Below are 24,986 nucleotides of genomic sequence, written 5' to 3'. Positions count from 1 at the left end.
TTTGAGCAGTTCTGATGCTCTGGCTAATTTCAACTTCCACACGTGATTTGACATTTTGCATTTATTTAAAGGAATGAACTGAACATATCCAAAAACAAGCAATCGCCATTGGCCCCCGTGATGATGATGATGATGTATTCGGGAGAGCTGAAAAAAGAGCTTTCCTGACCCCTTTCCCCCACCTCCCTTAACAATACTTTTCCCCGCTTCTGTTCGCTTCCTCTCTGTAGTTCCCACTCAATCCGGTGATATTTCCTGCAACGTGGAAAGATAGCAATAGCAATAGCACTTGGACTTGTATGCCGCTTTACAGTGCTTTACAGCCCTCTCTAAGCGGTTTTACAGAGTCAGCCGATTGCCCCCCCCCCCAACAATCTGGGTCCTCATTTTACCCACCTTGGAAGGAAGGCTGGGAGGCTGAGTCAATCTTGAGCCTGGTGAGATTTGAACTGCCGAACTGCAGCTAGCAGTCAGCTGAAGTCGCCTGCAGTACTGCACTCTAACCACTGCGCCACCTCGGCTCAGGTGGATGGATTGGAAAGGGGGCTTTTAAAAAAAGTACTTGTCCACTCTGCAGTTTTAAAAGTCACACTTCTTGTGAAATAAAAATCAGGATTTCTCCCTATCCTCCTCCTCCTCCTCTTCCTCCAGATAATCTATTATTTAACTTAACCCTCTGTAACCCTCCCTGTCCCTTTCCCCACAAAGGCACAAAGATAGTTGGCTCTAACAATCATTATTATTATTTTTAAAAAAAAGGCTGGAATTGTGTTTGCTTCCCAGTTTGCAAAGGGTTTCCCTCCCCTCTCTCTCCCTTATTTTTTTTTGTTCTTTTTCTTTATATATACACACACATTGTTCCTTATATAATGAGACTTCCCCCCCCTTAAAAGCAACAACAATGAAAAATATATCAATTTTGTTAATATAACTGTTCCATAAAATTCTCTCTCTCTCTCTTTCTCTCGGCCCGTCTGTCTGTCTCTGCTCCCCGATTGCTTCTCTTGAAAGGGTGGATCATGCCGTCATCTTGCCATTGGCCCGTGAGCTCCTCTTGTGTAGTCTGCGTTTATAGGTGGAGGCTGTGGGAGGAGAGAGGGAAGAAAGGAGACCTTGTTACTCAGGAATGGTGGCTACACAGAGGCCTGGCTTGTCCCTGGGTTGAATTGAATGAGTTTTTCCCTACTGCTGGCTCTCTCTCTCTCTCTCTCTCTCCCTCTCCCTGTGGAAAAACACCGCAGAGGCTGCAGCGTGTTGTTTCTCTGGCTGCCCGTGGCGAGTGCCACGACGGTGCCAGATTTCTCCCTCTTGCACAATTGTGCTTTTTCCCCCTTACTTTTGGACCCCCAGGAGTTGATGTATTAGTTGGGTGGGGATTTCTTGATGCATTGAGGGGGGCGGGGAGGTCCTGTCCTGCCTTCCTCCCTGTCCCTCCGTTCTTCCTTCCCACAAACAGACTTCAGGCCCTGCCAGAAAAAATTGGGTTCCTGTCCCGCGGATGAGCAAGAGAGCTGTTTGAAAGGAACCCAGATGGAGAGCGGGAGTTGTGTTGTAAATGAAAGCCTTGTTAGCGTCAAGAGTTAGGAAAGTTTAATCTTTTGACTGTGTGGCTTAAAATGAAACGGAGAGGGAGAGCTTCCTCCCTTTCCATTTTTATGATGAGGATAGAAAATGGTCCAAGACTTTCTTGGAGCCTTGAAATCTAACCCATAAGGTAAAGGTAAATGTTCCCCTTGCACATATGTGCTAGTCGTTCCCGATTCTAGGGGGCGGTGCTCATCTCCATTTCAAAGGTGAAGAGCCAGTGCTGTCCGAAGACGTCTCCGTGGTCATGTGGCCAGCATAACTACATGCCAAAGGCGCACAGAATGCTGTTCCCTTCCCACCAAAGGTGGTCCCTATTTTTCTACTTGCATTTTTTACGTGCTTTCGAACTGCTAGGTTGGCAGAAGCTGGGACAAGTCACGGGAGCTCACCCCGTTACGTGGCGCTAGGGATTTGAACCGCTGAACTGCCAACTTTTCGATTGACAAGCTCAGCATTTTAGCCACTGAGCCACCGCATCCCCTTAACCATAACCCACAAGGTATGCTTAGCCTATCAAAAAGAAGGATTAGGGGGACATGATAACTGTCTTTGAGGACTTGAGAAGAAGGGATTGACTTATTTTCCACAGTACTAAAGGGCAGGACAAGAAGAAATGGGTGGAAACGTGCTAAAGAGAGATCCAACCTAGATGTAAGGAGGAATTTTCTGACAGCGAGAACAATCAATCAATGGAATAGCTTGTCTCCCGGAGTTCTGGGTGCTCCATCACTGGAGGTTTTCAAAAGTAGACCGGAGAACCATTTAACCGGGATGGTATAAGATCTATCTTGATGAGAGGGGTGGACTAGAAGACCTCCAAGATCCCCTGCAGCCCTATCATTCTATGTTCTATGAAGAAGGTTATGCTACCATTTCTAGTAAAAGAGCCAGCTCAGATGAACTATACAGATCCACACAGGTTGGGCAGTTCTGCGGTATAGCTCAAATTCTCCAGCTGGGTTAGAATACCGTTCAAACAGAAAGTCAGTTTGTCATAGAGGTTGAGCCATCAGGTAGAGATCGTGAATTCTACTCTTGCTTTAGACCCAAAATTAGCTGGGTGACCATAAGCCACTCCCTCTCTCTCTCAGCTCCAGGAAGGAAGAGGCAATAGCAAAGCACTCCCCAAAATCTTGCCCGGAATACTGCAGGGACTTTTCCAGGCATATGATCAGGAGTGAACAGTAATTCAAGGGTGCATATAGCACTAGCAATAGCACTTAGACTTATATATCGTTCATACATACACACATAATGCTTTTACAGCCCTCTCTAAGAGGTTTACAGAGTCAGCCTCTTGCCTCCAACAATCTGGATCCTCATTTTAGCTACCTCGGAAGGATGGAAGGCTGAGTCAACCTTAAACCAGTCAGGATTGAACTGCTGGCTATGGGCAGAGCCTGCAATAATGCAATCTAACCATTGTACCAACAAAGAAGGAAGGAAGGAAGGAAGGGAGGAAGGAAGGAAGGGAGGGAAGGGAAGGGAAGGGAAGGGAAGGGAAGGGAAGGGAAGGGAATGGAATGGAATGGAATGGAATGGAATGGAATGGAATAGAATAGAATAGAATAGAATAGAATAGAATAGAATAGAATAGAATAGAATAGAATAGAATAGAATAGAATAGAATAGAATAGAATAGAATTCTTTATTGGCCAAGTGTGATTGGACACACAAGGAATTTGTCTTGGTGCATATGCTCTCAGTGTACATAAAAGAAAAGATACGTTTATCAAGAATCATGAGGTACAACACTTAATGATAGTCATAGGGTACAAATAAGCAATAGCTAAGAGCAATAGCACTTAGACTTACATAGCACTTCACAGTGCTTTACAGCCCTCTAAGCGGTTTACAGAGTTAGCATTTTGGGCCCCAACAATCTGGGTCCTCATTTGACCCACCTCGGAAGGATGGAAGGCTGAGTCAACCTTGAGCTGGTGAGATTCGATCTTCTGAACTGCAGCTAGCAGTCAGCTGAAGTAGCCTGCACTGCGCCACCTTCAGCTCTTATGCACTGTCACACACACATTGAACAGCAATCTTATCTTGACCCCTCAGTGTGCAACATTTGAAGAAAGGAAAAAAAAGCTGCACGAATTGAGGAGGAAAATGACCACGTCCTGCAGCTTAGGACCATTTTTCCTCTTTGCCCCTTGGCTTGTCCAAAACAAATCCGTGCATCAAAAGATCAGGGCTTTTATCTTGTGGGGTAGGAACCCCCTGTCTTTGTTCTTCTCCCAAATGCCGTATTGCATGCGTTAGCAAACCGATTTCTTCTTCAGTTCGGAGTCTTATTCCCTACTACATCCATCTTTTCGGATGTTTTTTTGGGATGGTCATGCAATGCGCAAGATGTGCTTACATGACCATTCCAGGAAATGTTGAGAATAAGGAAGGAGACTAGAGAGCTTCATCTTCTCCTACCACTGACCAGTTGGCTGGGCTGAAAGGTTGAATTCCAAACCCCTTGGAGGCCATTACTTTTTACCCCTCTTTAATTTATACTCATCCTGTCTTTGCGAGTTCCTCTACTTGCTCTCTGTTCTTGTACAATTCTGAGAAACCCAAGATTTATAGAAAGTTGCTGAGGACCATATGTTGTCCAAGAAGATCTTGCCAACTATTGGCAATCCTTTAGTTAATTAAAGGACTCCGGGCTCCGTTTACCAGCCAGCCCCTGCAGTCCAACTTTCCTACATGTTTGGATCCCTAATCTCTGTCATGTTAAAGCTACCGTCAAGAGCATGTCCCCATGTAGCGAAAGATTCGGTGGAACAGCCTGAATGTTAGAATGAATCATCCGATCGCTTGCTAACAAGGAAAAGAAACGCTAGGACCGTAACGTGGTACGCAAGGGACGTCTCTGTAGCAGCGCAGGCATTGTCTTAATTGAAAACAGGTTTAAATCTCATTTGTGGAAAGTCTTTCAGGGATTTCCCTCCTAATTAAAAGAACATTTCAAACGAGTAGGTGGTTCAGACAAATAGTGTGAACAGGGTAGAGAGAAGCAAGGGAATTCGTTGCAGCTCTAATTCTATCAGGAGGAAAGGCAATATCTCTCCTTCTGCTTGATTTTCTCCCGAGTTGTCTACTTCGCTGAGTCACCCCCAGGCAAATAATACCCAAACGTTACCCCTGCCCCCCCTTTTTTGAATACAGAAATACTTAATATAGATAGTTGCATACTAGCTAAGCTTAGTCAGAACTAGCCAGCTTGGTTTATAAACCAAGTTAAGACATACCCAGACAATTACATTAATCAATATAACATCATGTATATATATATATAATCTGGTTGAATAAATATTATTGTAAATTTCCATTTGGGCTGCTATCATCATCATCATCATCATCTTTTAACGACCTCATAATCCCTTGTGGGGTGGAGTCTGGGCAACTTAATGGAACTAGCAGAGTGTTTACTGGCCAGATGCCCTTCCTGTCACCAATGAGGAGTTTTGTTCAACAGTGTTCCCAGAGAGCGAAATATCTGCCTCTATGTAGGATTGAACTCACAGCCTCCTGATTGTGAGGCGAGAGCTCCACCTCTAGGCCACCTGTACCACTCTCTATTTGGGCTGCTCTACCCTCTCTCTATTGGTTGTAGGGAAAGAGTACAAATGCCGAAAGTTCATCAGAAAACCTTACGTACGGTCTATACAGGCTATCCGAGGCTCTTCCCACTGCCCACTTGATTGGCATCGGATGATGGGCACATGGCGCTGTATGTAATCTTGATTGCACTGGTAGCGCACCATAGCATTGATCTCATAGCGGTCTTTCTTCTTGCCAAAGTGCCTGGCATTCTCAACTGCGGGAGGGTCTCCACAGGCAACTGGGGGAAGAAAAGGACATTTTTCAAATTGTTTTCTGCTCAAAGCAGCACTCGGCCAACAGGATGCTCCTGTTCTGAGCTAGGCTTCCCCAAAAAGCACAAAGCAGAATCCTGGTCCCGACAAAACCCCTTTTATTAAACAAACAGTGAATTCCTCTCATTCACCTTCAGCAAAGTCTTTTCAAGGGAGAATTTACAGTCACAGACCTTATCTGGCTTGGAGAGCTGCCAGGCCGATATCTTCAAAACTTGGCAAGGAGTCTTGGAGAGTCACGAACCAATTAAGTGAACTAATTGTCTCCTGCAAACTCCACTCCCCTGTCGCTCCTCTTTTATTCCCTCTGAGAGGTGGGTAAAATGAAGACCCAGATTGTTGGGGACAATAAACTGACTCTGTAAACTGCTTAGAGTAGGGCTGTAAAGCACTGTGAAGCGGTATATAAGTCTAAGTGCTATTGCTAAATTACAAATGATATTTGTATTATTTGTATTACAAATAATATTGCTATTGCTATAATACTATAATGTAAGCCGCCCTGAGTCTCCGGAGAAGGGCGGCATATAAATCAAATTTTAAAAAAAATTAAAAAAAAATACAAATAATACCGGTATGTGAAGGAGTGGCTTGAGACAGACTTGGGGAAACAACTGCCTGAGGACTAGCAGCACTGCAGCAAGTGGTTATGCTTAAATTTCCTATAGTGTCATAGTCCAATGTGGTATGAAAGCATTGTAGGACATTTAAGTAAAGACCAGACCCAGTTATGTGGTGCTGATTGAAACATTGGGCCAGAAACTACAGCTTGGGAGAAGTGCTATGGCCTTTCTTTATTAACTCCAGGAGACATGGATTATGATCTTCTCAAACTGTCATCCCAGAAAGAAGAACAAATGTCACACACAAGGCAGTAAGCAGGCTTAAATATGTACCTGAACAATGCATGTACCCTGGAGAAGTTCAAATGAAGACATGTTAAATTACCCGGAAGAGCCTCATAAATGTAGCACTTGTAAGCGATATCCTTAGAGTGAATTATGGCTTCCAAGTGGCCTGTTTTCTACAACTGGTTATGATTAGCATGTGTTGCACTTGGAACAGGGCCAGTAGCTTTCAATATTTCATTTTTCAGCTGCGGGGACAGCTTGTCCTTGGATCTGCCATGTCTTTCCTCGACTCTTGCCTCACTGCTTAGCGCCCTTAATCATTGCTCAGTCCTGACAGTGGCTTCCTACTTGTCCTCAGGATCTTGACTGCTGAGATGCAAGCCTTTTGCAGTCATAATCTTGGACTGCTTCAGTGGTGGGTCGCTCCCGGTTCTGTCCAGTTCTATAAAACCGGTAGTAAAATTGGCGGGAGGCTCCGCCCACCCGCCCGGTTGTCATAATTGATGATCTGCGCACAGTGGTGAAATCTAATATTTTGTTACTACCAGTTCTGTGGGCGTGGCTTGGTAGTGGGGTAATGTGACTGGGTGGGCGTGGCCAATTTTATTTTATTTTTTACTTTTAAAACCATTTTTTCTACAACCTCTTCGGCGGAGAGGTTGTAAAACAATGCTTTCAAAAGGCTCTGAGGATCCCAGCTGAGTTGCCTGATCGTCAGAGGCTTTTTTCCTTTTAAATGCCTCTGACGATCCAAGCTGAGTTGCCTGATCGTCAGAGGCTCTTTTTTTTTTTTAACTTTTAAAAGCACTTTTTTTCAGCCGAAGAGATTGTAGAAAAAAATGCTTTTAAAAATAAAATAAAAAAAAGCCTCTGATGATTGTGCGGCTCAGCTGGGCATGGGGGGAGCAGGGATTTTTGCTACTGGTTCTCTGAACCACCCGCCTCCATCGCTACCGGATCGGGCGATCCGGTCTGAACCGGGAGCATTTCACCCCTGTCTGCGCATACGCAGAAGCTTCTGCGCATGTGCAGAAGTGTGCACGCGAGAGAGAGGTGGTAGTAAAGGTAAGTAGAACTCACCCCTGGACTGCTTGATTGGGCTGTGTGAGCCCTTTTGCACTGGACGTTGAGCCTCACCTGTTCCTTTCTTGCACGTGAACGGCAGGTGGTAATTACACGGCACATCATTCCATTCACCCTTCTCATGCCAGATCATGACCACACAGTCTTCGTCTTTGGCAAAAAAGTTATCCGGCTGGTTAGGTCGCCAGTTCTCATATTGCTAAGGAAAGAGAGAAAAAGATCCGGAATCAAACAGAGAGCCAGATGAAGTGGGTGGAGGCAGGGGGAAAGAAAGAGACAAAGTCATGATTAGAACTTTGACAGTTCTCCATTTTTTAAAAAAAAGTTAGAAGCAGTTGCCGCTTTCCCATAAAGTTGGTTTTATTTATTTATTTGTTTGTTTGTTTGTTTGTTTGTTTGTTTGTTTGTTTGTTTTAATTTGTATACCACCCTTCTCCAGCAGGACTCAGGGCGGTGAACAGCCAGAATAAAACAGAACATACAAAATTTAAAAGCAGTTTAAAAAATAAGTAAATATTTTTGGCCACAATTTAAAACAACCCAATTAAAATCAATTCAATTTAACCGAAACAGTGGGATCAAGCCAGCCTGGTTAGGTGAAATAAATAAGTTTTTAGGGCCCGACGAAAAGTCCGGAGGTCTGGTATTGAGCGTATCTCTGGGGGGAGGTTGTTCCAGAGGGCGGGCGCCGCCACAGAGAAGGCTCTCCCCCTGGGGGTCGCCAGCCGACATTGTCTGTTTGCTCTATAATGCTGGAATTTGAGGGTCATAACCTGCTTGCTAGGTAGGGGTGTAGTTTTTGCATCAAACTCTCATTTTCCATTATGGATCACAAGCACCTTTGAGGAAGGAAGACATTTTAATTAAGGAAGATGCCTGATCCATCCTGCTTTGAGATGCCGAACCTCTTTTTGGACAGTGGACTATCTGGGCTTTCTGAGGGTTATATTCTAAAGGGGGCATTTCTAAGATTAAAGAGGGAGCCAAGATCAATACTGATTTAATTTGGGTGCCCTCTCAATATTAGTAAAAATGGAATGATACCATGAGTAACATCAAAGGTAAAGGTTCCCCTTGCACATATGTGCTAGTCATTTCCGACTCCATTTCATCTCCATTTCAAAGCCGAAGAGCCAGCGCTGTCCGAAGATGTCTCCGTGGTCATGTGGCCGGCATGACTAAACGCCAAAGGCGCACGGAACGCTATTACCTTCCCACCAAAGGTGGTCCCTATTTTTCTACTTGCATTTTTTACATGCTTTCCAACTGCTAGTTTGGCAGAAGCTGGGACAAGTAACGGGAGCTCACCCTGTTACGCGGCACTAGGGATTCGAACCGCTGAATTGCCGACCTTTTGATTGACAAGCTCAGCATCTTAGCCACTGAGCCACCGCATCCCTACTACAAGTAACATTACTCCCTGCATATTTAATCATTCCCCTACTGTAACATTAAACATAATTTGGTGGATTCTGGAAGCTGTCTCTAAGACTTTGCGTTACTCTAGGAAGATCTGGGGTCTTGCGTAATTAATATACTTCTAGAGTAAGAAGGGTGATTTGTATCCATGCTACAAACATACTGTTTCCCATATTTCCTCCTGTCCATGTAGTCTTTTCTCAAACTGGCACTCCCCAAATAGATATCCTGTTGTATTCTTGGATTTCTGAAACATTGATTTCCCAACAGTCCAGAAATATCTCTATATTTGATATCTTCCAGAGTCTAACTTACAAGAGAATGTCCATCAGACCAGCGAAAGTCATCTTCTACAGCTCGGTCACTTAACCCAACCCACTGGTAGTTCTGTGCATTGCCTAGATAACACACAGAGAAAGAGAAATTAACAATGAATGCTGGTTTATTTGAAGGCAGAGGATGAGTCTCTGGATTTTGAGCCTAGGAGCAAGATTCAAACTAAACTAAGGAGCACTTGGAATTCAATGCAAAAAGGTGCTTTGGAACACCCAAATTGCCTACAGTTCTTTAAAGCAGCTGCATCAGTTCCCAGTACTGCACACCTGCCTCTTGAGTTGCATAAGGATCCCTGGAAGAGACATGCAAGGTTTAAGGAGTTACCAAGAGATGCTTGCTTTTGAATCTAAAGGACTGCACAGCTCTAGCTTAAGTAACGATCACATTAAATGAGGAACAGTTTCTTTCATTCATTCAGTAAGTAATAATGAGGTATTTATTCTGGTTTAGTTTTAGAAAATACTGCATAGAGGACTGGATTGATTCAGTTTTCACGTACCTTTAAAAATTCTTCCATGCCATTGGAAAGTAATTAATGATAACCTGTTTCTATCAGCAGCAATGGGAATGGCATTATTATTGATACACAAGTATCACAATCTTTATTATTGTCCCAAAGGTGCTTTTTCAAGAGGCAACTGGACTTTCTGGTTTTTCTTTGAAGGTGTTTCTCTTCTCATCCAAGAAGCTTCTTCAGCTCTGGCTTCTTGGATGAGAAGCAAAACGCCTTCAAAGAAAAACCAAAAAGTCCAGTTGCCTCTTGAAAAAGCACCTTTGGGGCAACCATGACCTGGATGACTGAGAATCTCCATAAACCTTTATAGTGAGACAATCTTTTTTGGTGGGAAGAAGAGTCAAGCTGAATGTTAATTAACATGATATGCAATTGGATTCTACTTTCATATTTTTTTGGAGTATAAGACGCACCTTTCCCCCACCAAAAAAGAGAGTGAAAATCTGTGTGTGTCTTATACTCCAAATGTAGCCCTGCCCAGCCTCTGAAAAGGAGGTTTTGAGAGGCTGAAAAAAGCCTCAGAAACAGAGCTTAAAAAAAAAAAAGCCTCAGAAACAGAGCTTCAGAAAAAAAGCCTCAGAAACAGAGCTTCAGAAAAAAGCCTCAGAAACAGAGTTTCAGAGGCTTTTTTCCCTGAAGCTCTGTTTTGAAGGCTTTCAGAGGCAGAAAAAAAAGTTTTCAGAAGTTTCAGAGGCTGAAAAAAAAGCAAGACACAGAGCTCACAACTAACGAACCTGTTGCTAAAATTCACCTCTGGAAACAGCTGATTGGGGGTATTCCAGGAGGCTGATCCACCCGCCAATCAGCTTTTTTTCTTATTTTCCTCCCCAAAAACTAAGGTGTGTCTTATACTCTGAAAAATACGGTATTTATTTTTTCAAAACAACAAGCAAGGTAGAATAATTTTGGAAGAGGTCAGAAACTTCTTCAAGCTCAGATCATCTCCTTCCTGGAGACATCCATGGAGTTTTGTTGGCAACTTTAAAGAAGCAGTTGGCCTTTTCCTTTCTTCTAGTCTAAACATGGGTTGGGTTGATTTTTCTTCTAACCAGATCTGAGCTTACAGTACTTTTCTTGTCTGTCAGCGACTGCAGAATAAACTCCAACTCATTTCAGAAGCTCACAAGCTTAAATTGGTTGACCTCTCAGGAAAGCTTCCCTCAAGGACTATGGAGAGATTAAAAAAAAATGGGGATAATTGTGTGTTATAATCTGAGCCTCCTTGGATAAATAAGACCACGTAAGATTTCTTTCTTAAAATAATGACTTCCTCCTCTTCTTAGGCCTTAAGAGCAATGACTTGCCCAGCGATAAAAACTGTGGTATACTAATTGTGTCTGACTTCAGTCATTACTCATTTTCTGAAAATAGCTTCGTATTTATTTTTTCTATGAGTATTAAAAAATGCTACCATGGATCCATGTAAAAGATTGATTTTCTCCCAGCAAAATCAATCATGATTCACCTTGGTTTGTTCAAACCAGATTTTCATTTTATACTTCAGCATTGGTAAGAATTTGAACAGATGAGTAATGAGCCCCACAGACTGGGAACAGGGACTCAATTTTACATGCATCCTGGCTTTTACAGGATGGGTGGGTAGGTGCTGTTCTTATGAGCTGTAAACCATGGGTCCATGAAGGGCTTCAAAAATTTTAGCAAGGGGTTCTCTGCCTGGTTGCTGGGTGGGCGTGGCCATGGTGGGCGTGGCCTGGTCAGCCTCCTGCACCATGGTGTGGTGGGGCGGGTGCTTTTGCCCTCCCCTGGCTCCGGAGGCTTTCCTCAAGCCTCCAGGAGGGCGAAAATGGCCTCTCCAGGCTCCAGAGGCCCTCTGGAGGCTGGACACTACTGGTAGGCCCATTTTTCACCCTCCCCGAGCCTCTGCGTGCACCCTGCACTTACCTGCATCCAAAATGGGCCGCGTGGGGACTCCTGGGCGGGGCGGGACGGGATGGGAGGAGCCAGCCAGGAGTGGGATTTGAGTGGGGTTCTCCGAACTGCACAGAATCTTAGCTAGAGATTCTCCCGAATCCCTGCGAACCCCCAACAGCCCACCACTGGGTCCATGCAAACCATCACTTGAGAAACGCAATTAGTCGATTGGAATATGAATTGGTCTGAAGCTTCAAACTGGATGCCTCTGAATTGATTTGGATCTTAATCGGCAATTCAGGGGACCTTTTGCATCTGTGGAAAAGCACTTGTTCCAAATTATTTCAGAAGTCTGAATTAGGTCAAGTCAGGTCTTTGAATCCATTTGAAAATCCAAATTACATTGTGAATGATTTACAGAGCTCTAGTACACCATTGCATCCATATCAAATAGTTTTCTAAAATGGTCCATTTTTCATTACCATGAAATGAAAGATTTCTTTAAATTGTATGTTTTTTTTTTAATAGGAAAAAAAAAACCCCAGTATCCTCATACAGTATCATATGGCCACAAGGTGTACTAAAGTACCTAATAACCAGGACCACGTTATCAAAAAAATTAGCTGCAAGGTCAAATACAGATATTCTTAATCTTTCTGACATAGTTTATTATAAACTACTAGCTATTTTCTTTTCTTTTTTGTAATTGCATGTATTTTGGAAATGTTTCTTGTTAGACTTAGAAGTTATTGATTTCTCTAAATCTAATCTAATTACTAATTGTGAAGTTTTAAATGGACTTCTATGGCTTATATATTCCCTTTATATAAGAGATTTCGTAGCCTCCCATCTTATTATCAAGTTTCTTTGACATTCTTTTAAAAATAAAATAAAATAAAAATTAAGCCCTGAAATGCATGTTTTGCTGCTTAGTCAATATAGAATGAACACATCCAACTATTTTGGCTGTTTTAGTGATCTATCAAATTTCCTTGCAGTTTTTATTTCTAAAGCGAAAATATTATGAATTCCATAAGCAACATTCAAATAGATTGAAAAAAAGCCAGGGAAAAATTGATGAAACGAATGCAAGAAACTAAAGCCCAAATTTATTATTAATGATGACTTTATGATCCCTCACCCAAGTTGTATATGTTTCAATTTTCCATAGTAAATAAAATAATTAATTTATATAATTTCAAGTTGCTTGGATATTCAAAGGACATTCAATACTTAGATTAAAAAAATCCCAAACACCTCCCTCCAGAAAAGTAGCAGAGACTGCCAACAATTTACAAATCACAGTTTAAGAATCTATAGTCTAGTTTAGTCTAGCTTGTCCCATAATCATTACTGAATATCAATTGAATGGTGATATATTTAGCACATTTACAATGCACCCAATTATTTATTGAAATTCTTTGGGTGGATTAGAACATGAATAAAATATTAAACTTCTACTTGAAATAGAATTTGAAAATTTGGAATAGAATACAACTGAAAAGATTACTAAAATGGAAATACAAGAGATAAATCAAGAAAAGAACAAGCAGCAGTTATAACGAGGAATCCTGGATAATGCCTCTTTATTGGATTCACAAAGTAGTTTGATAAAACTTCTGAAAATGTTTTGGAATATCAAAGAATGATGAAAGACCAAGTCTTGCAACACAACTGGAACACAACACAAAGGCTAAAATTGTGAAGCACACAAAAGGAAGGAATATAAGGTTGGACCATTTGATCAGGGCTAAATTATTTGACATTTCTAGGGATTCTAATGGTATTTTGAAGGCTAATAGATTAACCTGTGGCTCTGTCCACTGAAATATTGCCAATTTTGGATTTTACACAGCTTTTGTGCACTATAGTTCATGATAACATTATAAAGTTGCACTGGTGCAGTCTATTAAAATATACCACTTAAAGGCTGAGCTATAAAAAGTCAACCTATCTCTACCTTCTCCTGTAAGTGGAATTCAGAATCAGTACTGTATTCTGTATCAGTGTTGTAATCCTAGAAGTACATTGGTTTGGGGATATTTTTATTTTTTTTAAAGACATGTCAAGTTGCCATACTTACTGTTCACAAATTCTTGCTCTTCAGGTGTGATGATACTGCTCAGGTGGGATTGATGCTTTCGGCATAGTTTCTCTGCCTCCATCCAGGTGAGTTTCTCTTCAAAATGCTTGTAGCAGTTACCTTGAAATTTAATCCAGCCTGTTTCACATTCTGCCAGATCTAGACACGAACACAACAAAGATCACATGAAGAAGAATCAAAGCAAAGGGTGACATTTATTAACCCCTTCCAAAACTCTCTGTAGAAAATTTGATGGCACTTGACTCAGAAGTTGTGCAAAACTTACCTGTTTCTCCAAAAACAAAGAATTATTGATTTCTTGCCAACGAATGTCACCACTTAAAGTAAAGGGTACTGAAGAGTTTATTAGAACCGTCAAAATGGTGGGGAAAAAAAGTGTTTTACAGTCATCTAAACTATAGAGCTTCTATCTAAGGAAACATTCAGATTATGAGCTAGTAAAAATATAATCCTGCAGCAGTGGTTGCCCCCGGTTCGCACCGGTTCTATAAAACCGGTAGTAAAACCAGCGGAAGGCTCCGCCCACCGACCTCAATATCATCAGAACACTTCTGCGTATGTTTGCGAACCGGTAGTAAAGGTAAGTAGAACCCACCCCTGTTCTGCAAGATATTTTTTAGTCATGTATAATTTGATACGTGTTATGGAAAAATTAATCCATACAATTTCCTTAAGAGGGAATATGAAATTTTAAAAATCAGTTCCATGTGCTTGTGGAATGCATTTTTCTCACGCACAAAGGGCACCTAGAGTTTTATGCTGTATATGTATGTCAGGCTTTTAAAGGCATTTTTTAACAACCTCTTTGGCTGAAGAGGTTGTAGAAAAAATGTTTTTAGAACGAAAAAAAAAAGCCTCTGACAATCAGGCAACTCAGCTGGGATCGTCAGAGGCTTTTAAAAGCATTTTTTACAACCTCTTCGGCTGAAGGTTTTAAAAGTAAAAAAAAAAAAAAAAAAGTTGGCCATGCCCACACAGTCACATTACCCCCACCACCACCAAGCCACGCACACAGAACCGGTAGTAACAAATTTTACATTTCACCACTGATCTGGATGATGCCTACTGTCTAAAATATACGATTCCATACTTATGCACTTGGGATGGCACAGAGTTCTACAGCGTTCTGGTCGCTTTTAATAAATAAATAAATAAACCTTCTAATTTTGTTCTGAAGCCATAAATGGAGAGATCTCAATAGCATATTTGATTTTTGTCTCCAAGCATCTTGGAGACGAGCCTATATTTTCTGCGAGGGAGACAAATGAATAGGAACCTTTTGTTAAGGAGAGACGAAAAACGAACACAATCATAACATTATTAATGCCAAGTAGAACAGAATAAGTACGTGTTTTCTCTTCTCCTCGTTTTCTACTTCTAAAAATAAGTACCCTTTCATAATAGACTCGATGAAGGACCTAATATATACATCTTAAGTACATCTGACACACACAGAGGTGTTTTTATGGGGGGGCTCTGACTCTTCACAACTTATTTCACAACTTATTTTATTTGCACCATGGTGCAAATAAAAGCTTGACTACAGGTAGTCCTCAACTTACAACATTTCATTTAGTGACCATTCAAAGTTACAGCGGCACGGAAAAAAGTGATTGATGACCCTTTCCCCACACTTATAACCATTGCAGCATCCCCATGATTGAAATGCAAACCCTTGGCAGCTGACTCGTATTTATGACGGTTGCAATGTCCCGGGGTCATCTGATCACCTTTTACGACCTTCTGACAAGCAAAGTCAACGGGGAAGCCAGAGTCACTTAACAACCGTGTTGCTCATTTAACAACTGCAGCGATTCACTTAACAATGGTTAAGAACGGTCGTAAAATGGGGCAAAACTCCCTTAACAACGGTCTCCCTTCGCAACAGAAATTTTGGGCTCCATTGTGTTCGTAAGCTGAGGACGACCTATAATTCAGATTTCCTTTTTCTGTAGGGAGCAGTTTCAAAAATTTATACTACCAGTTCTGTGGGTGTGGCATGGCTTGGTGGGCGTGGCTGTGTGGGCATGGCAGGGGAAGGATACTGTAAAATGTCCATTCCCACCCCACTCCAGGGGAAGGATACTGTAAAATCTCCATTCCCACCCCATTCCAGGGGAAGGATACTATAAAATCTCCATTCCCATCCCACTCCAGGGGAAGGATACTGCAAAATCCCCATTTCCTCCCAATCATCTGGGAATTGGGAGGCAGAGAATAGATGGGGGCAGGGCCAGTCAGAATTTTTACTACCGGTTACTACCGAACTACTCAAAATTTCCACTACTGGTTCTCCAGAACTGTTCAGAACCTGCTGAAATCCACCTCTGGTAAGGAGGCTTCCACAACCTGTTAGCCGAGCACGCACTGAAGCATCCATACATTGTTGTGGCTTGCATTTGAATACAAACCATTCTATTTTGCAAGACAAAGTGGAAAGCAATTATCTTTCTGTTTTTCTCTCACAACTTTCAAGTTCCTCCGTACAGCTGTGATCAAGGTATGCATCCGGAAATAGATACTTGGGGAACGAAGAGTACCAAAAAGAAGAAGCACTTGAATAAAATGCATATTTTCCAGGGAAAATTGCCTCTAACAAAGGATATGATTTTTCAAGTGGCAGTCGTAATTGAGGCTGTGGGAGAGTCGCCTATAGATTTAGCTAAAAGGTTTTCTTTGCTTACGAAAAACGGTAATGCAAATAATCAAGTATCTTAGAGCGTCAGACACACACACACACACACACACACACACACAAAACACTAAAACGGGGACAGCTTTGGGATGACAGTGTGATAACAAACATCTCCCTTGTTCTCCGCCAGGTTCCCTAGCCTATCGGCCTTTAAACTTTTTAAACAAACCTTTGAATTAAATAAGAAACGGGAAGGGCAGGTTTATTTTTTAAACAGAGGTTATTGGCGTCCTGGGCCACATAGACATTCTTAGAAAACAAACATAGTGGATAGTGGCACCCCATTGCTATGTTTGAAAATGTGCCTCTCCGTCAGAGGTGGGTTTCAGCAGGTTCTGACCAGTTCTGGAGAACCGGTAGCGGAAATTTTGAGTAGTTCGGAGAACCGGTAGTAAAAATTCTGACTGGCTCTGCCCCCACCTATGGAGTGGGGTGGGAATGGAGATTTTACAGTATCCTTCCCCTGCCACGCCCACCAAGCCACACCCACAGAACCGGTAGTAAAAAATTTTTTTGAAACCCACCACTGCTCTCCGTCCACAAAATGGATGCAGCCATTTTGGGAACATCCTATATATCACGACTGGCCAACCTTGGCAACTTTAAGACCTGTGGACTTCAACTCCCAGAATTCCCCAGCCTGCGTGGTTGGCTATGGAATTCTTGAAGTCCACAAGCTCTTAAAGCTGCCAAGATTGGATACCCCTGTTGTATATGCTCGCTATTTTGTAGTTGGGCTTATTTCAACTGTGGCCATTGGTTCTAAAGTTGGAGGACCTCTAGCTCAAAGTGTGCAAGTAGTTCTCACCTACCACCTGCAATTGGGACTGGGAACTCTGTCACTACGCGATGTTAAGTCATATTTATTTATTTATTGGTTCGATTTATATGCCGCCCTTCTCCGGAGACTCAGGGCGGCTTACAATGCGTTAAGCAATAGCCTTCATACTTTTGTATATACCTGCTTAGTAGGGCTTTTGGCCCCCCCTAAGCGGTGTTCTTTTTTATACAAAGTCAGCTTATTGCCCCCACAAACTGGGTCCTCATTTTACCTACCTCGAAAGGATGGAAGGCCGAGTCAACCTTGAGCCTGGTGAGATTTGAACTCGCAGTAATTGCAGGCAGCTGGTGCTACTTAACAGTGCTTTTAGTCTGCTGTGCCACCAAGGCTCTTTTTAACTGCAACTTGGAACTGGTTTCCCCACTGACTTTATTTTAGCCCTGGTGGCACAGTGGTTAGAATGCAGTATTGCAGCTTAACTCTGCCCACAGCCAGGAGCTCGATCCTCACCGGTTCAAAGTTGACTCAGCCTTCCATCTTTCTGAGATCAGTAAAATGAAGACCCAGATTGTTGTGGGCAATAGGCTGACTCTGTAAACCACTCTATTGCTATTGTTATCGCTATGTAAAACACTATGATGCAGTATATAAGTCTAAGTGCTAAGTGCTATTGCTATTGCAGAGGAGCTCTGCCTACTGCCAGCAGTTTGATCCTGAACGGCTCAAGGTTGACTCAGCCTTCCATCCTTCTGAGGTCAGTAAAATGAGGACCCAGATTGTTGGAGGCAAGATGCTGACTCTGTAAACTGCTTAAAGAGGCTGTAAAGCACTGTGAAGTAGTATATAAGTGTAAGTGCTAAGTGCTATTGCAGGCTATCTCTGCCTACTGCCAGCAGTTCGATCCTGACCGGCTCAAGGTTGACTCAGCCTTCCATCCTTCCGAGGTTGGTAAAATGAGGAGCCAGATTGTTGGGAACAATACACTGACTCTGTAAACCGCTTAGAGAGGGCTGGAAAGCACTGTGAAGCGGTATATAAGTCTAAGTGCTATTGCTAATGCTATTGCTTGTTGGAAGCCAGCTATGCAGGTCACGAATGGCAATCACGTGACTGAATCATAATCACGTGACATAATCACGTGACATGCTGCGATATCTACACCTTGAGGGCCAATTGTAAGAATTCTTCTTAACAGCAAAAGCGCCCTGACGAAGTGGTTGGTAAGTGAGGGCTAGCTGCATCAAATTGGTAAAATTTGCCCTAAGTGAAGCTGCATTCCTCACGATTTCACAAACACATCCCTGTTATTTATTAATTGGCAATAATGTAGAAATGGTGCATTAGTCTGTGATGATGAAAAGAATTGTGGAACAGGTCTGGGACTCTGTCCATCTGCAGCAGGATAACTTGGAAAACAGAATCCGTTATGGGGAGAAGAAGCTGGCAAAAGAAAGATCAAATTTGCCTTGATGGTACAGTGGTCTACGCACCCTGTTATTAACACAGCTGCCTGCAATTTACTGCTGGTTCGAATTGAGCCTTCTCCAAGGCTCAAGGTCGACTCAGCCGTCCATCCTTTCTAAGGTAGGTAAATTGAGGACCCAGTTGTGGGGGCAATAAGCTGACTTTGTATAAATATACAAAAGGATGAAGGCTATTGCTTAACACATTGTAAGCTGCCCTGAGTCTCCGGAGAAGGGCGGCATATAAATCAAATTAAAAAAATGAGGTTGAGGGCTGTGGGGAAAAAAAAAAGAACAATTTTCAGATTCTCCCACTCCTTCTCCATAGGAAAGATGGCAGACCGGAGGCTCGGAAAGCTCCCAACTCCTCCTTCATCCTAAATCCCAGTCATTCCAGTCAGATGATTCAAAGCAGATGGCATGCAGCCTGCCCTGCCTGTGAGAACAGCCATAGAAACCCAAACTCATGCCTGCGCCCCAATTAGACTCTGTTGTGACCTGTTGGCCACTGGCTCCTTCAGCAGCTGAATGAGATGAGGAGGCGGCGTGGGAGTCAGGATCAGCATCAAGGCAACCTGAGAGCTCTGAGGGAGAAGAGGGAATGGACCGGTCAGAGAGAGAGACAGAGAGACAGAGGCGGAGCCTGGGCCGTCCGTCAGATGGAGAGTTAACAGTCCCCAGGTCTGGTGGTGGCTGATGAGGAAGAGGAGGAACAGCTGGGTCCAGTGCCTGACGTGCGGATGCGCAGAAGGCAGAGGAGAGGAGAGCAGTGGAAATCTATGGGCTGATCCTTGGGACGGAAGAGCCACCGCTGCTAGAGAAGGCCCACCCTAGCTCTGGGGATAAAAGGCAGGGGGCGGAATACGGCAATGGATTTTGGAAATTACACAGATTAATTTGGAATTAAGACCTGAGATTTTCCTATTGGGGGCAAAACCTTTGAATGTTAAATCAGATATATGGTTCTTGTTGATTCACATCAACAGCAAGATTAGCGTATGCGCAGGAGTGGAAAAATCAATACTTAACGATAGATTTGAAAATAATATATAAAATTAATGAGTGTGCGGAATCAGATAGATTAACTAGATTGATCAATGGTAAAAAAGATTCCGAATTTTATAACAGTTGGAAAGTATGGTACGATTGGGTCCAGAAAAGGTGGGATAGAATAGATATATGATGATGTATATATATGATGGCAAATATGTATGTATAAAGGAATGACTTTATACTTATGGACAATGTAATCATATTATACCATGGTGGCAGGATTGTATATTTTATTTGTGTATTGGTGTATAGAATATATTAATAAAAATTATATATATATAAGGCAGGGGGCGGAGATGAATAGATTTGGCAGACAACTATTCATCTCCCTGCCGGACAGACTTGTTAGCCTGCTGTGTGTGTGAGAGAGAGACTTTTTGCTGGGGCTGCTGGCGCTCCTAATAAAGGAATTGTTGGTTGATTACAGAGGGTTTGTCGTGTTTGGGGAATTGGGCCAGAACAGACCCATGGCACACAAACAGAAGCGACATGTATACCTCCACCTGATTAGAATCTTCTTTTATAACAATTTTTTTAAAAAAAATTGATTTATATGCCGCCCTTCTCTGGAGACTCAGGGTGGCTTACAATACGTTAAGCAATAGCCTTCATACTTTTGTATATTTATACAAAGTCAGCTTATTGCCCCCACAAACTGGGTCCTCAATTTACCTACCTTAGAAAGGATGGAAGGCTGAGTCAACCTTGAGCCTGGTGAGATTCGAACTTACAGTAATTGCAGACAGCTGGTGTTAATCACAATGCTATCAGTCTGCTGAGCCACCAGGCACCTAATACATATTCCAATTATGCCCTGGAGAGAAAGTGCACGCAAACACGAGATGCTCGTTCATTACACAGAAGAAAATACAGATCTTCTCTATGGCCTATACTAGTGAAGGGATTGGAAAATTCCCTATAGAAACTATAGGTGTTCCCTTTGTATGAGCTTAGAAGAACTTTCAACATTTCCAGATGGTTTCCCATGAGTGGCTTAACCAGGCCAGACTCTATTTAACTTCCAAGCCTTTATGTGTTTGACTGAAGTCAATGGTAGATAGCAGTAACACTTAAGACATATAAACCACTTCACAGTGCTTTACAGTCCTCTCTAAGCTGTTTGCAGACTCAGCATATTGCCCTCAACAATCTGGATCCTCATTTTACTGACCTCGGAAGGATGGAAGGCCTTGAGTCAGTGAGAATCGAACTGCTGAATTGCTGGCAGCAGGTAGTCTGCAGAAGTAGCCTGCAGTACTGCATTCTAACCAGTGGTGAAATCCAATTTTTTTTTTACTACCGGTTCTGTGGGCATGGCTTGGTGGGCATGGTGTGGCTTGGTGGGCGTGGCAGGGGAAGGATACTGCAAAATCTCCATTCCCTCCCCACTCCAGGGGAAGGATATTGCAAAATCTCCATTCCCACTCCACCCTGGGGCCAGCCCGAGGTGGTATTTGTCAGTTCTCCGAACTATTCAAAATTTCCGTTACTGGTTCTCTGGACTGCTCAAAATTTCCGCTACCGGTTCTCCAGAACCTGTCAGAACCTGCTGGATTTCACCCCTGATTCTAACCACTGTGCTACCACGGCTCATGATAGATCATGATAAGAGCCCTGGTGATGCAGTGGTTAGAATGCACTATTGCAGGCTAACTCTGCTCACAGCCAGGAGTTCGATCTTGACCGGTCTAAGGTTAATTCAGCCTTCCATCCTTCCGAGGTTGGTAAAATGAGGACTCAGCTCATTGGGGGCAATATGCTGACATTGTAAACCACCCAAAGAGTGCTGTTAAGCACTATGGGGCAGTATGTAAGTCTAAGAGCTACTGCTGTAAGAGAAAATAAGTTTTCGCCCCACCCCCTACCCACAGCAACAGATATTTTAGGAGTTAATTGGATGAGATGAGAAAAGGGTGCAATACAATAGTACTGGGTGTATGTGTGTTAGATTGTCTTTTTTTTCCCCAAACCCCCCAGAAAAAAAAAAAGAAGGGATATACAGTTAGTAGAGTTAGCTGAAGCTGGGTAAGGTAGCAGGCCATACCAATGTCACAGCGGTTCCCTCCGTAGCTGGGAAGGCATAAGCATGTGAAAGTGTGGATGCCATCGACACAGGTAGCTCCATTCAGACAGGGGTTGGAGTGGCACTCATCAATGTCTGGAAGAAATCAAGGGCTGCCATTAGGACTTTGGCTGGGCAGAAAGTCCACCACAGGAGATTCGGTTTTCTTGATTTAACCAGAATATAGAAGGAGGCAGTGAACGAAAATATTCGTAGAGACCCATTTGGAGATTGGGGCTAAGTCTCAGGTCAGCAACCTGTGGCTCTGGAGCCGCATGTGGCTCTTTCACCCCTCTGCTGCAGCTCCCTGTCACTCAAAATATGCATCACAACTGCCAATGTGCGACACCCTCCTGCACGCAATTTATTGAGCTTTTCGACTCCCAGAAGGCCAACCATGAATAAATGCAAGAAAAGTTTCAGAAGAAAACAGAACGTTTCATTCAACTACATATGTTAGCTTTGTGGCTGCGGGAGAAATAGTGAGGCACGGGAAGGGTTTTGTGGCTCCCGGTGCTTTCTTTTCTGTGGGAAATGGGTCCAAATGGCTCTTTGAGTGTTTAAGGTTGTAGACCCCTGGGTTAAGTGAAACTGCACCCAGTGAAGTGGAAGAAAATGTGTGAGAAATGGAAGGGAAGAATTTCCCAACCATAAGAAAAAGGGGAAAAAAAAAAAAGCTTGGCAAATCCCTGGCTACCATAATGTTTCAGTGACTACCAGAATGACAGTCAAGCCCAGATGGAATTCAATTACTCCAAATTATGGGAAGAGTGGGATATCCTTAATTAGTAAATGTAAGAAAAATGTGGAGAATGGCCACTTTCTTATGCTTGGTTCATTGAAGGATCAAAGAAAATTCAATCATCTCATAAAATAAAAAAAAATCAATAAGAAAACTCATAAGAGCTTATGCACCAGGGACAAATTCCTTGTATATCCAATCATATAAGGCCAATAAAGAATTCTATTCTATTCTATTCTATTCTATTCTATTCTATTCTATTCTATTCTATTCTATTCTATTCTATTCTATTCTATTCTATTCTACTCTACTCTACTCTACTCTACTCTACTCTACTCTACTCTACTCTACTCTACTCTACTCTATTCTATTTTACCCTACCCTACCCTACCCTACCCTTACTCTACTCTTACTCTACTCTACTCTACTCTATTCTAAATGCATTTAACCCAAAGATGCATAATGCATCTTAAATCATCTTCTGCTCAAGCAGGATTAAGACTAATAGCTGAAGCTCCCCAACACAGTTCCTGAAAAGACTCAACTGTTAACTTGTGACCAGCCCAATGACAGGAGAGCTGGGCTGAGTGAATGGTCATTGATGACTGCCCATCTGAGAGAGAGCTAAATTTGCCTCTTAGGCACCAATGAAACTACCTGTTGACTGAGAATTTCATACAAGCAAATCAGAATTGCCTTCAAAATATTAAGATAGATTGTAGTCAGGTCGGTATTTCGTGAGCCTGAAAACTGGAGTCCATTAGAAGTGTACTTTCCTGCTGCTTTACTGATTGATGAAAAAGATAGTAAAAGTTGCCTAATGGTGTTTTCTTAGCTCAAGAAAACAAAACCAACATGCATGGAAACAATTTTAATTGTAAGAAGAAAATATTCAAGGCTATCAAATGGAATTGGCTCTTGTTTATGTTTGTTCATAAAACTGTACCTTTATCCTTGAAAGATTTGTCCTTCAGTTTCTGAGGGAGCGAAAAGCTTTAGAAATGTTGATCCTGAAATACTGATAATCTAGAAATTATCTCTGCAGTAGGGCTAAAAAAAAAAAAGATTAGCATTTGCTGCAAATGTACAAAGATGGTGACCTAGATAAGAAAAATGTTTTGCAGCAAAGAATAATAAATGTATATATCTATATTTTCAGATTCGTGAATGCTGGCGAGGCACAAGGTAGGGACCATGTTTCCATTATGGAAAGTCTAGGGCAGGAAATAATCAGGACTAGAAGTTCTATAGCAGTTTTGTTGCTGCATTGACACTAGTCATTACTTGTAATGACCTGTCCAGGGTGCTGAAAACAATTTCCACTTGATATTTGGTCACCACCTTTAGAGCATTCCATGGTTTAGGACCTGGTTATTTACGGGACCGTCTGCTGCCACCAATAGCCTCCCACCGGCCAGTATGCTCTCATAGAGAGGGGCTCCTCCAGGTGCCGTCGGCCAAACAGTGTCAACTGGCGGCCCCCAGGGGGAGAGCCTTCTCTGTGGGAGCATCTGCTATCTGGAACGAGCTCCCCCCGGAGATACGGAGGATCCCGGATCTACGCACCTTTCGCCACGCTCTCAAGACTTTCCTATTTCAACAGGCTGGCCTGGCGTAACTTTTTCTTTTCCCTTTTTAATTCAAATGATGAATTTTAAATTTGTCTTAAAAACATTAGGGTTGTTTAAATTGTCACGGGCCAAATTATTTAATCAGATTTTATACTGTTTTTAAATTTTGTAATTAATGTGTTTTATCTGGCTGTTCACCGCCCTGAGTCCTGCAGGAGTAGGGCGGTATATAAATCTAATAAAATAATAAAATAAAATAAAAATATTCTTGACTACGATTCTGGCCTGTCTTGACATTTCTGTTCTGGTATCTAAGGTTTGAATTTTGAATGCGGTACAAGGTTTTGCTTTCTTTAGCAGTTGGCTGTGCCATTTCCCTTCTACAAATTCTGCTTCCCTGAGACACATCCATGGATATTGGAGGCTGCAATTTTGTTTCCTGGGAAAAATCATCACCAAAAATGGATGTTTCCAACCTGTCAGCCTCCAGATATGTCATCTTATTTCCCAGAATTATCAACAACACCTACGGAATTCTGAGTGTGTGTATGTGTGATATCCACACATCTGAAATCCATCTAAGTTTGGGAATAATATATAATAAGGAAAATTCTAGACAATTTGTGCCTTTGCCCAAGACTGCAGAGGTGACGGATTATCAATTAATTTCATATATTTTTATATGTGACTTGGGATTCTGTGGCTTGCAATGTACTTTTTTTTTTAAAAAAAATAATAAATTCTGATAATAAGTATTTAGCAAACAGTGCAGAACAATGTGCAACAGCATATGGGCGGAAGAGCTCAGGCATCAATTTTTAGTATGTGGACTATGCTGTCAGAAGTAGACCCCCACACTTTTTATTTTTAATCTGCAAAACACAATATCTATCATATACCTTCCTAGCCATGGCTCATGTATTTTCTTCAAATCAACAAAAACAGAAACCGAGAGTAGGAAATTTCAAAAAAAGTGATCCA

General features: G+C 42.3%; 1 protein-coding gene across 2 annotated transcripts in view; it reads right to left on the bottom strand.

The window, feature by feature from the left end:
* Window positions 1-959: 959 nt before the first annotated feature.
* The window catches only part of ACAN (aggrecan), an 80,466-nt gene continuing 56,439 nt past the window's right edge, over window positions 960-24,986 (bottom strand). The window contains exons 14-19 of one of the 2 annotated variants that reach the window (XM_060694815.2): window positions 21,675-21,788; window positions 13,618-13,776; window positions 9,128-9,210; window positions 7,448-7,592; window positions 5,243-5,425; window positions 960-1,082 (exon numbers count right to left, since the gene is read on the bottom strand). In XM_060694815.2, the coding sequence (XP_060550798.2) occupies window positions 1,018-1,082; window positions 5,243-5,425; window positions 7,448-7,592; window positions 9,128-9,210; window positions 13,618-13,776; window positions 21,675-21,788 (749 nt within the window). In that variant the 3' untranslated portion in view covers window positions 960-1,017. The remainder of the gene's footprint in view (window positions 1,083-5,242; window positions 5,426-7,447; window positions 7,593-9,127; window positions 9,211-13,617; window positions 13,777-21,674; window positions 21,789-24,986) is intronic. The other variant, XM_087877948.1, reaches the window with a different exon arrangement.

Source organism: Pantherophis guttatus, chromosome 13 (genome assembly GCF_059756535.1).
Source record: "Pantherophis guttatus breed Tessera chromosome 13, ASM5975653v1, whole genome shotgun sequence".
Classification (NCBI taxonomy): domain Eukaryota; kingdom Metazoa; phylum Chordata; class Lepidosauria; order Squamata; family Colubridae; genus Pantherophis; species Pantherophis guttatus.
Note: the sequence above shows the minus strand (reverse complement) of the source record. Positions and strands in the feature narration are given on the sequence as shown.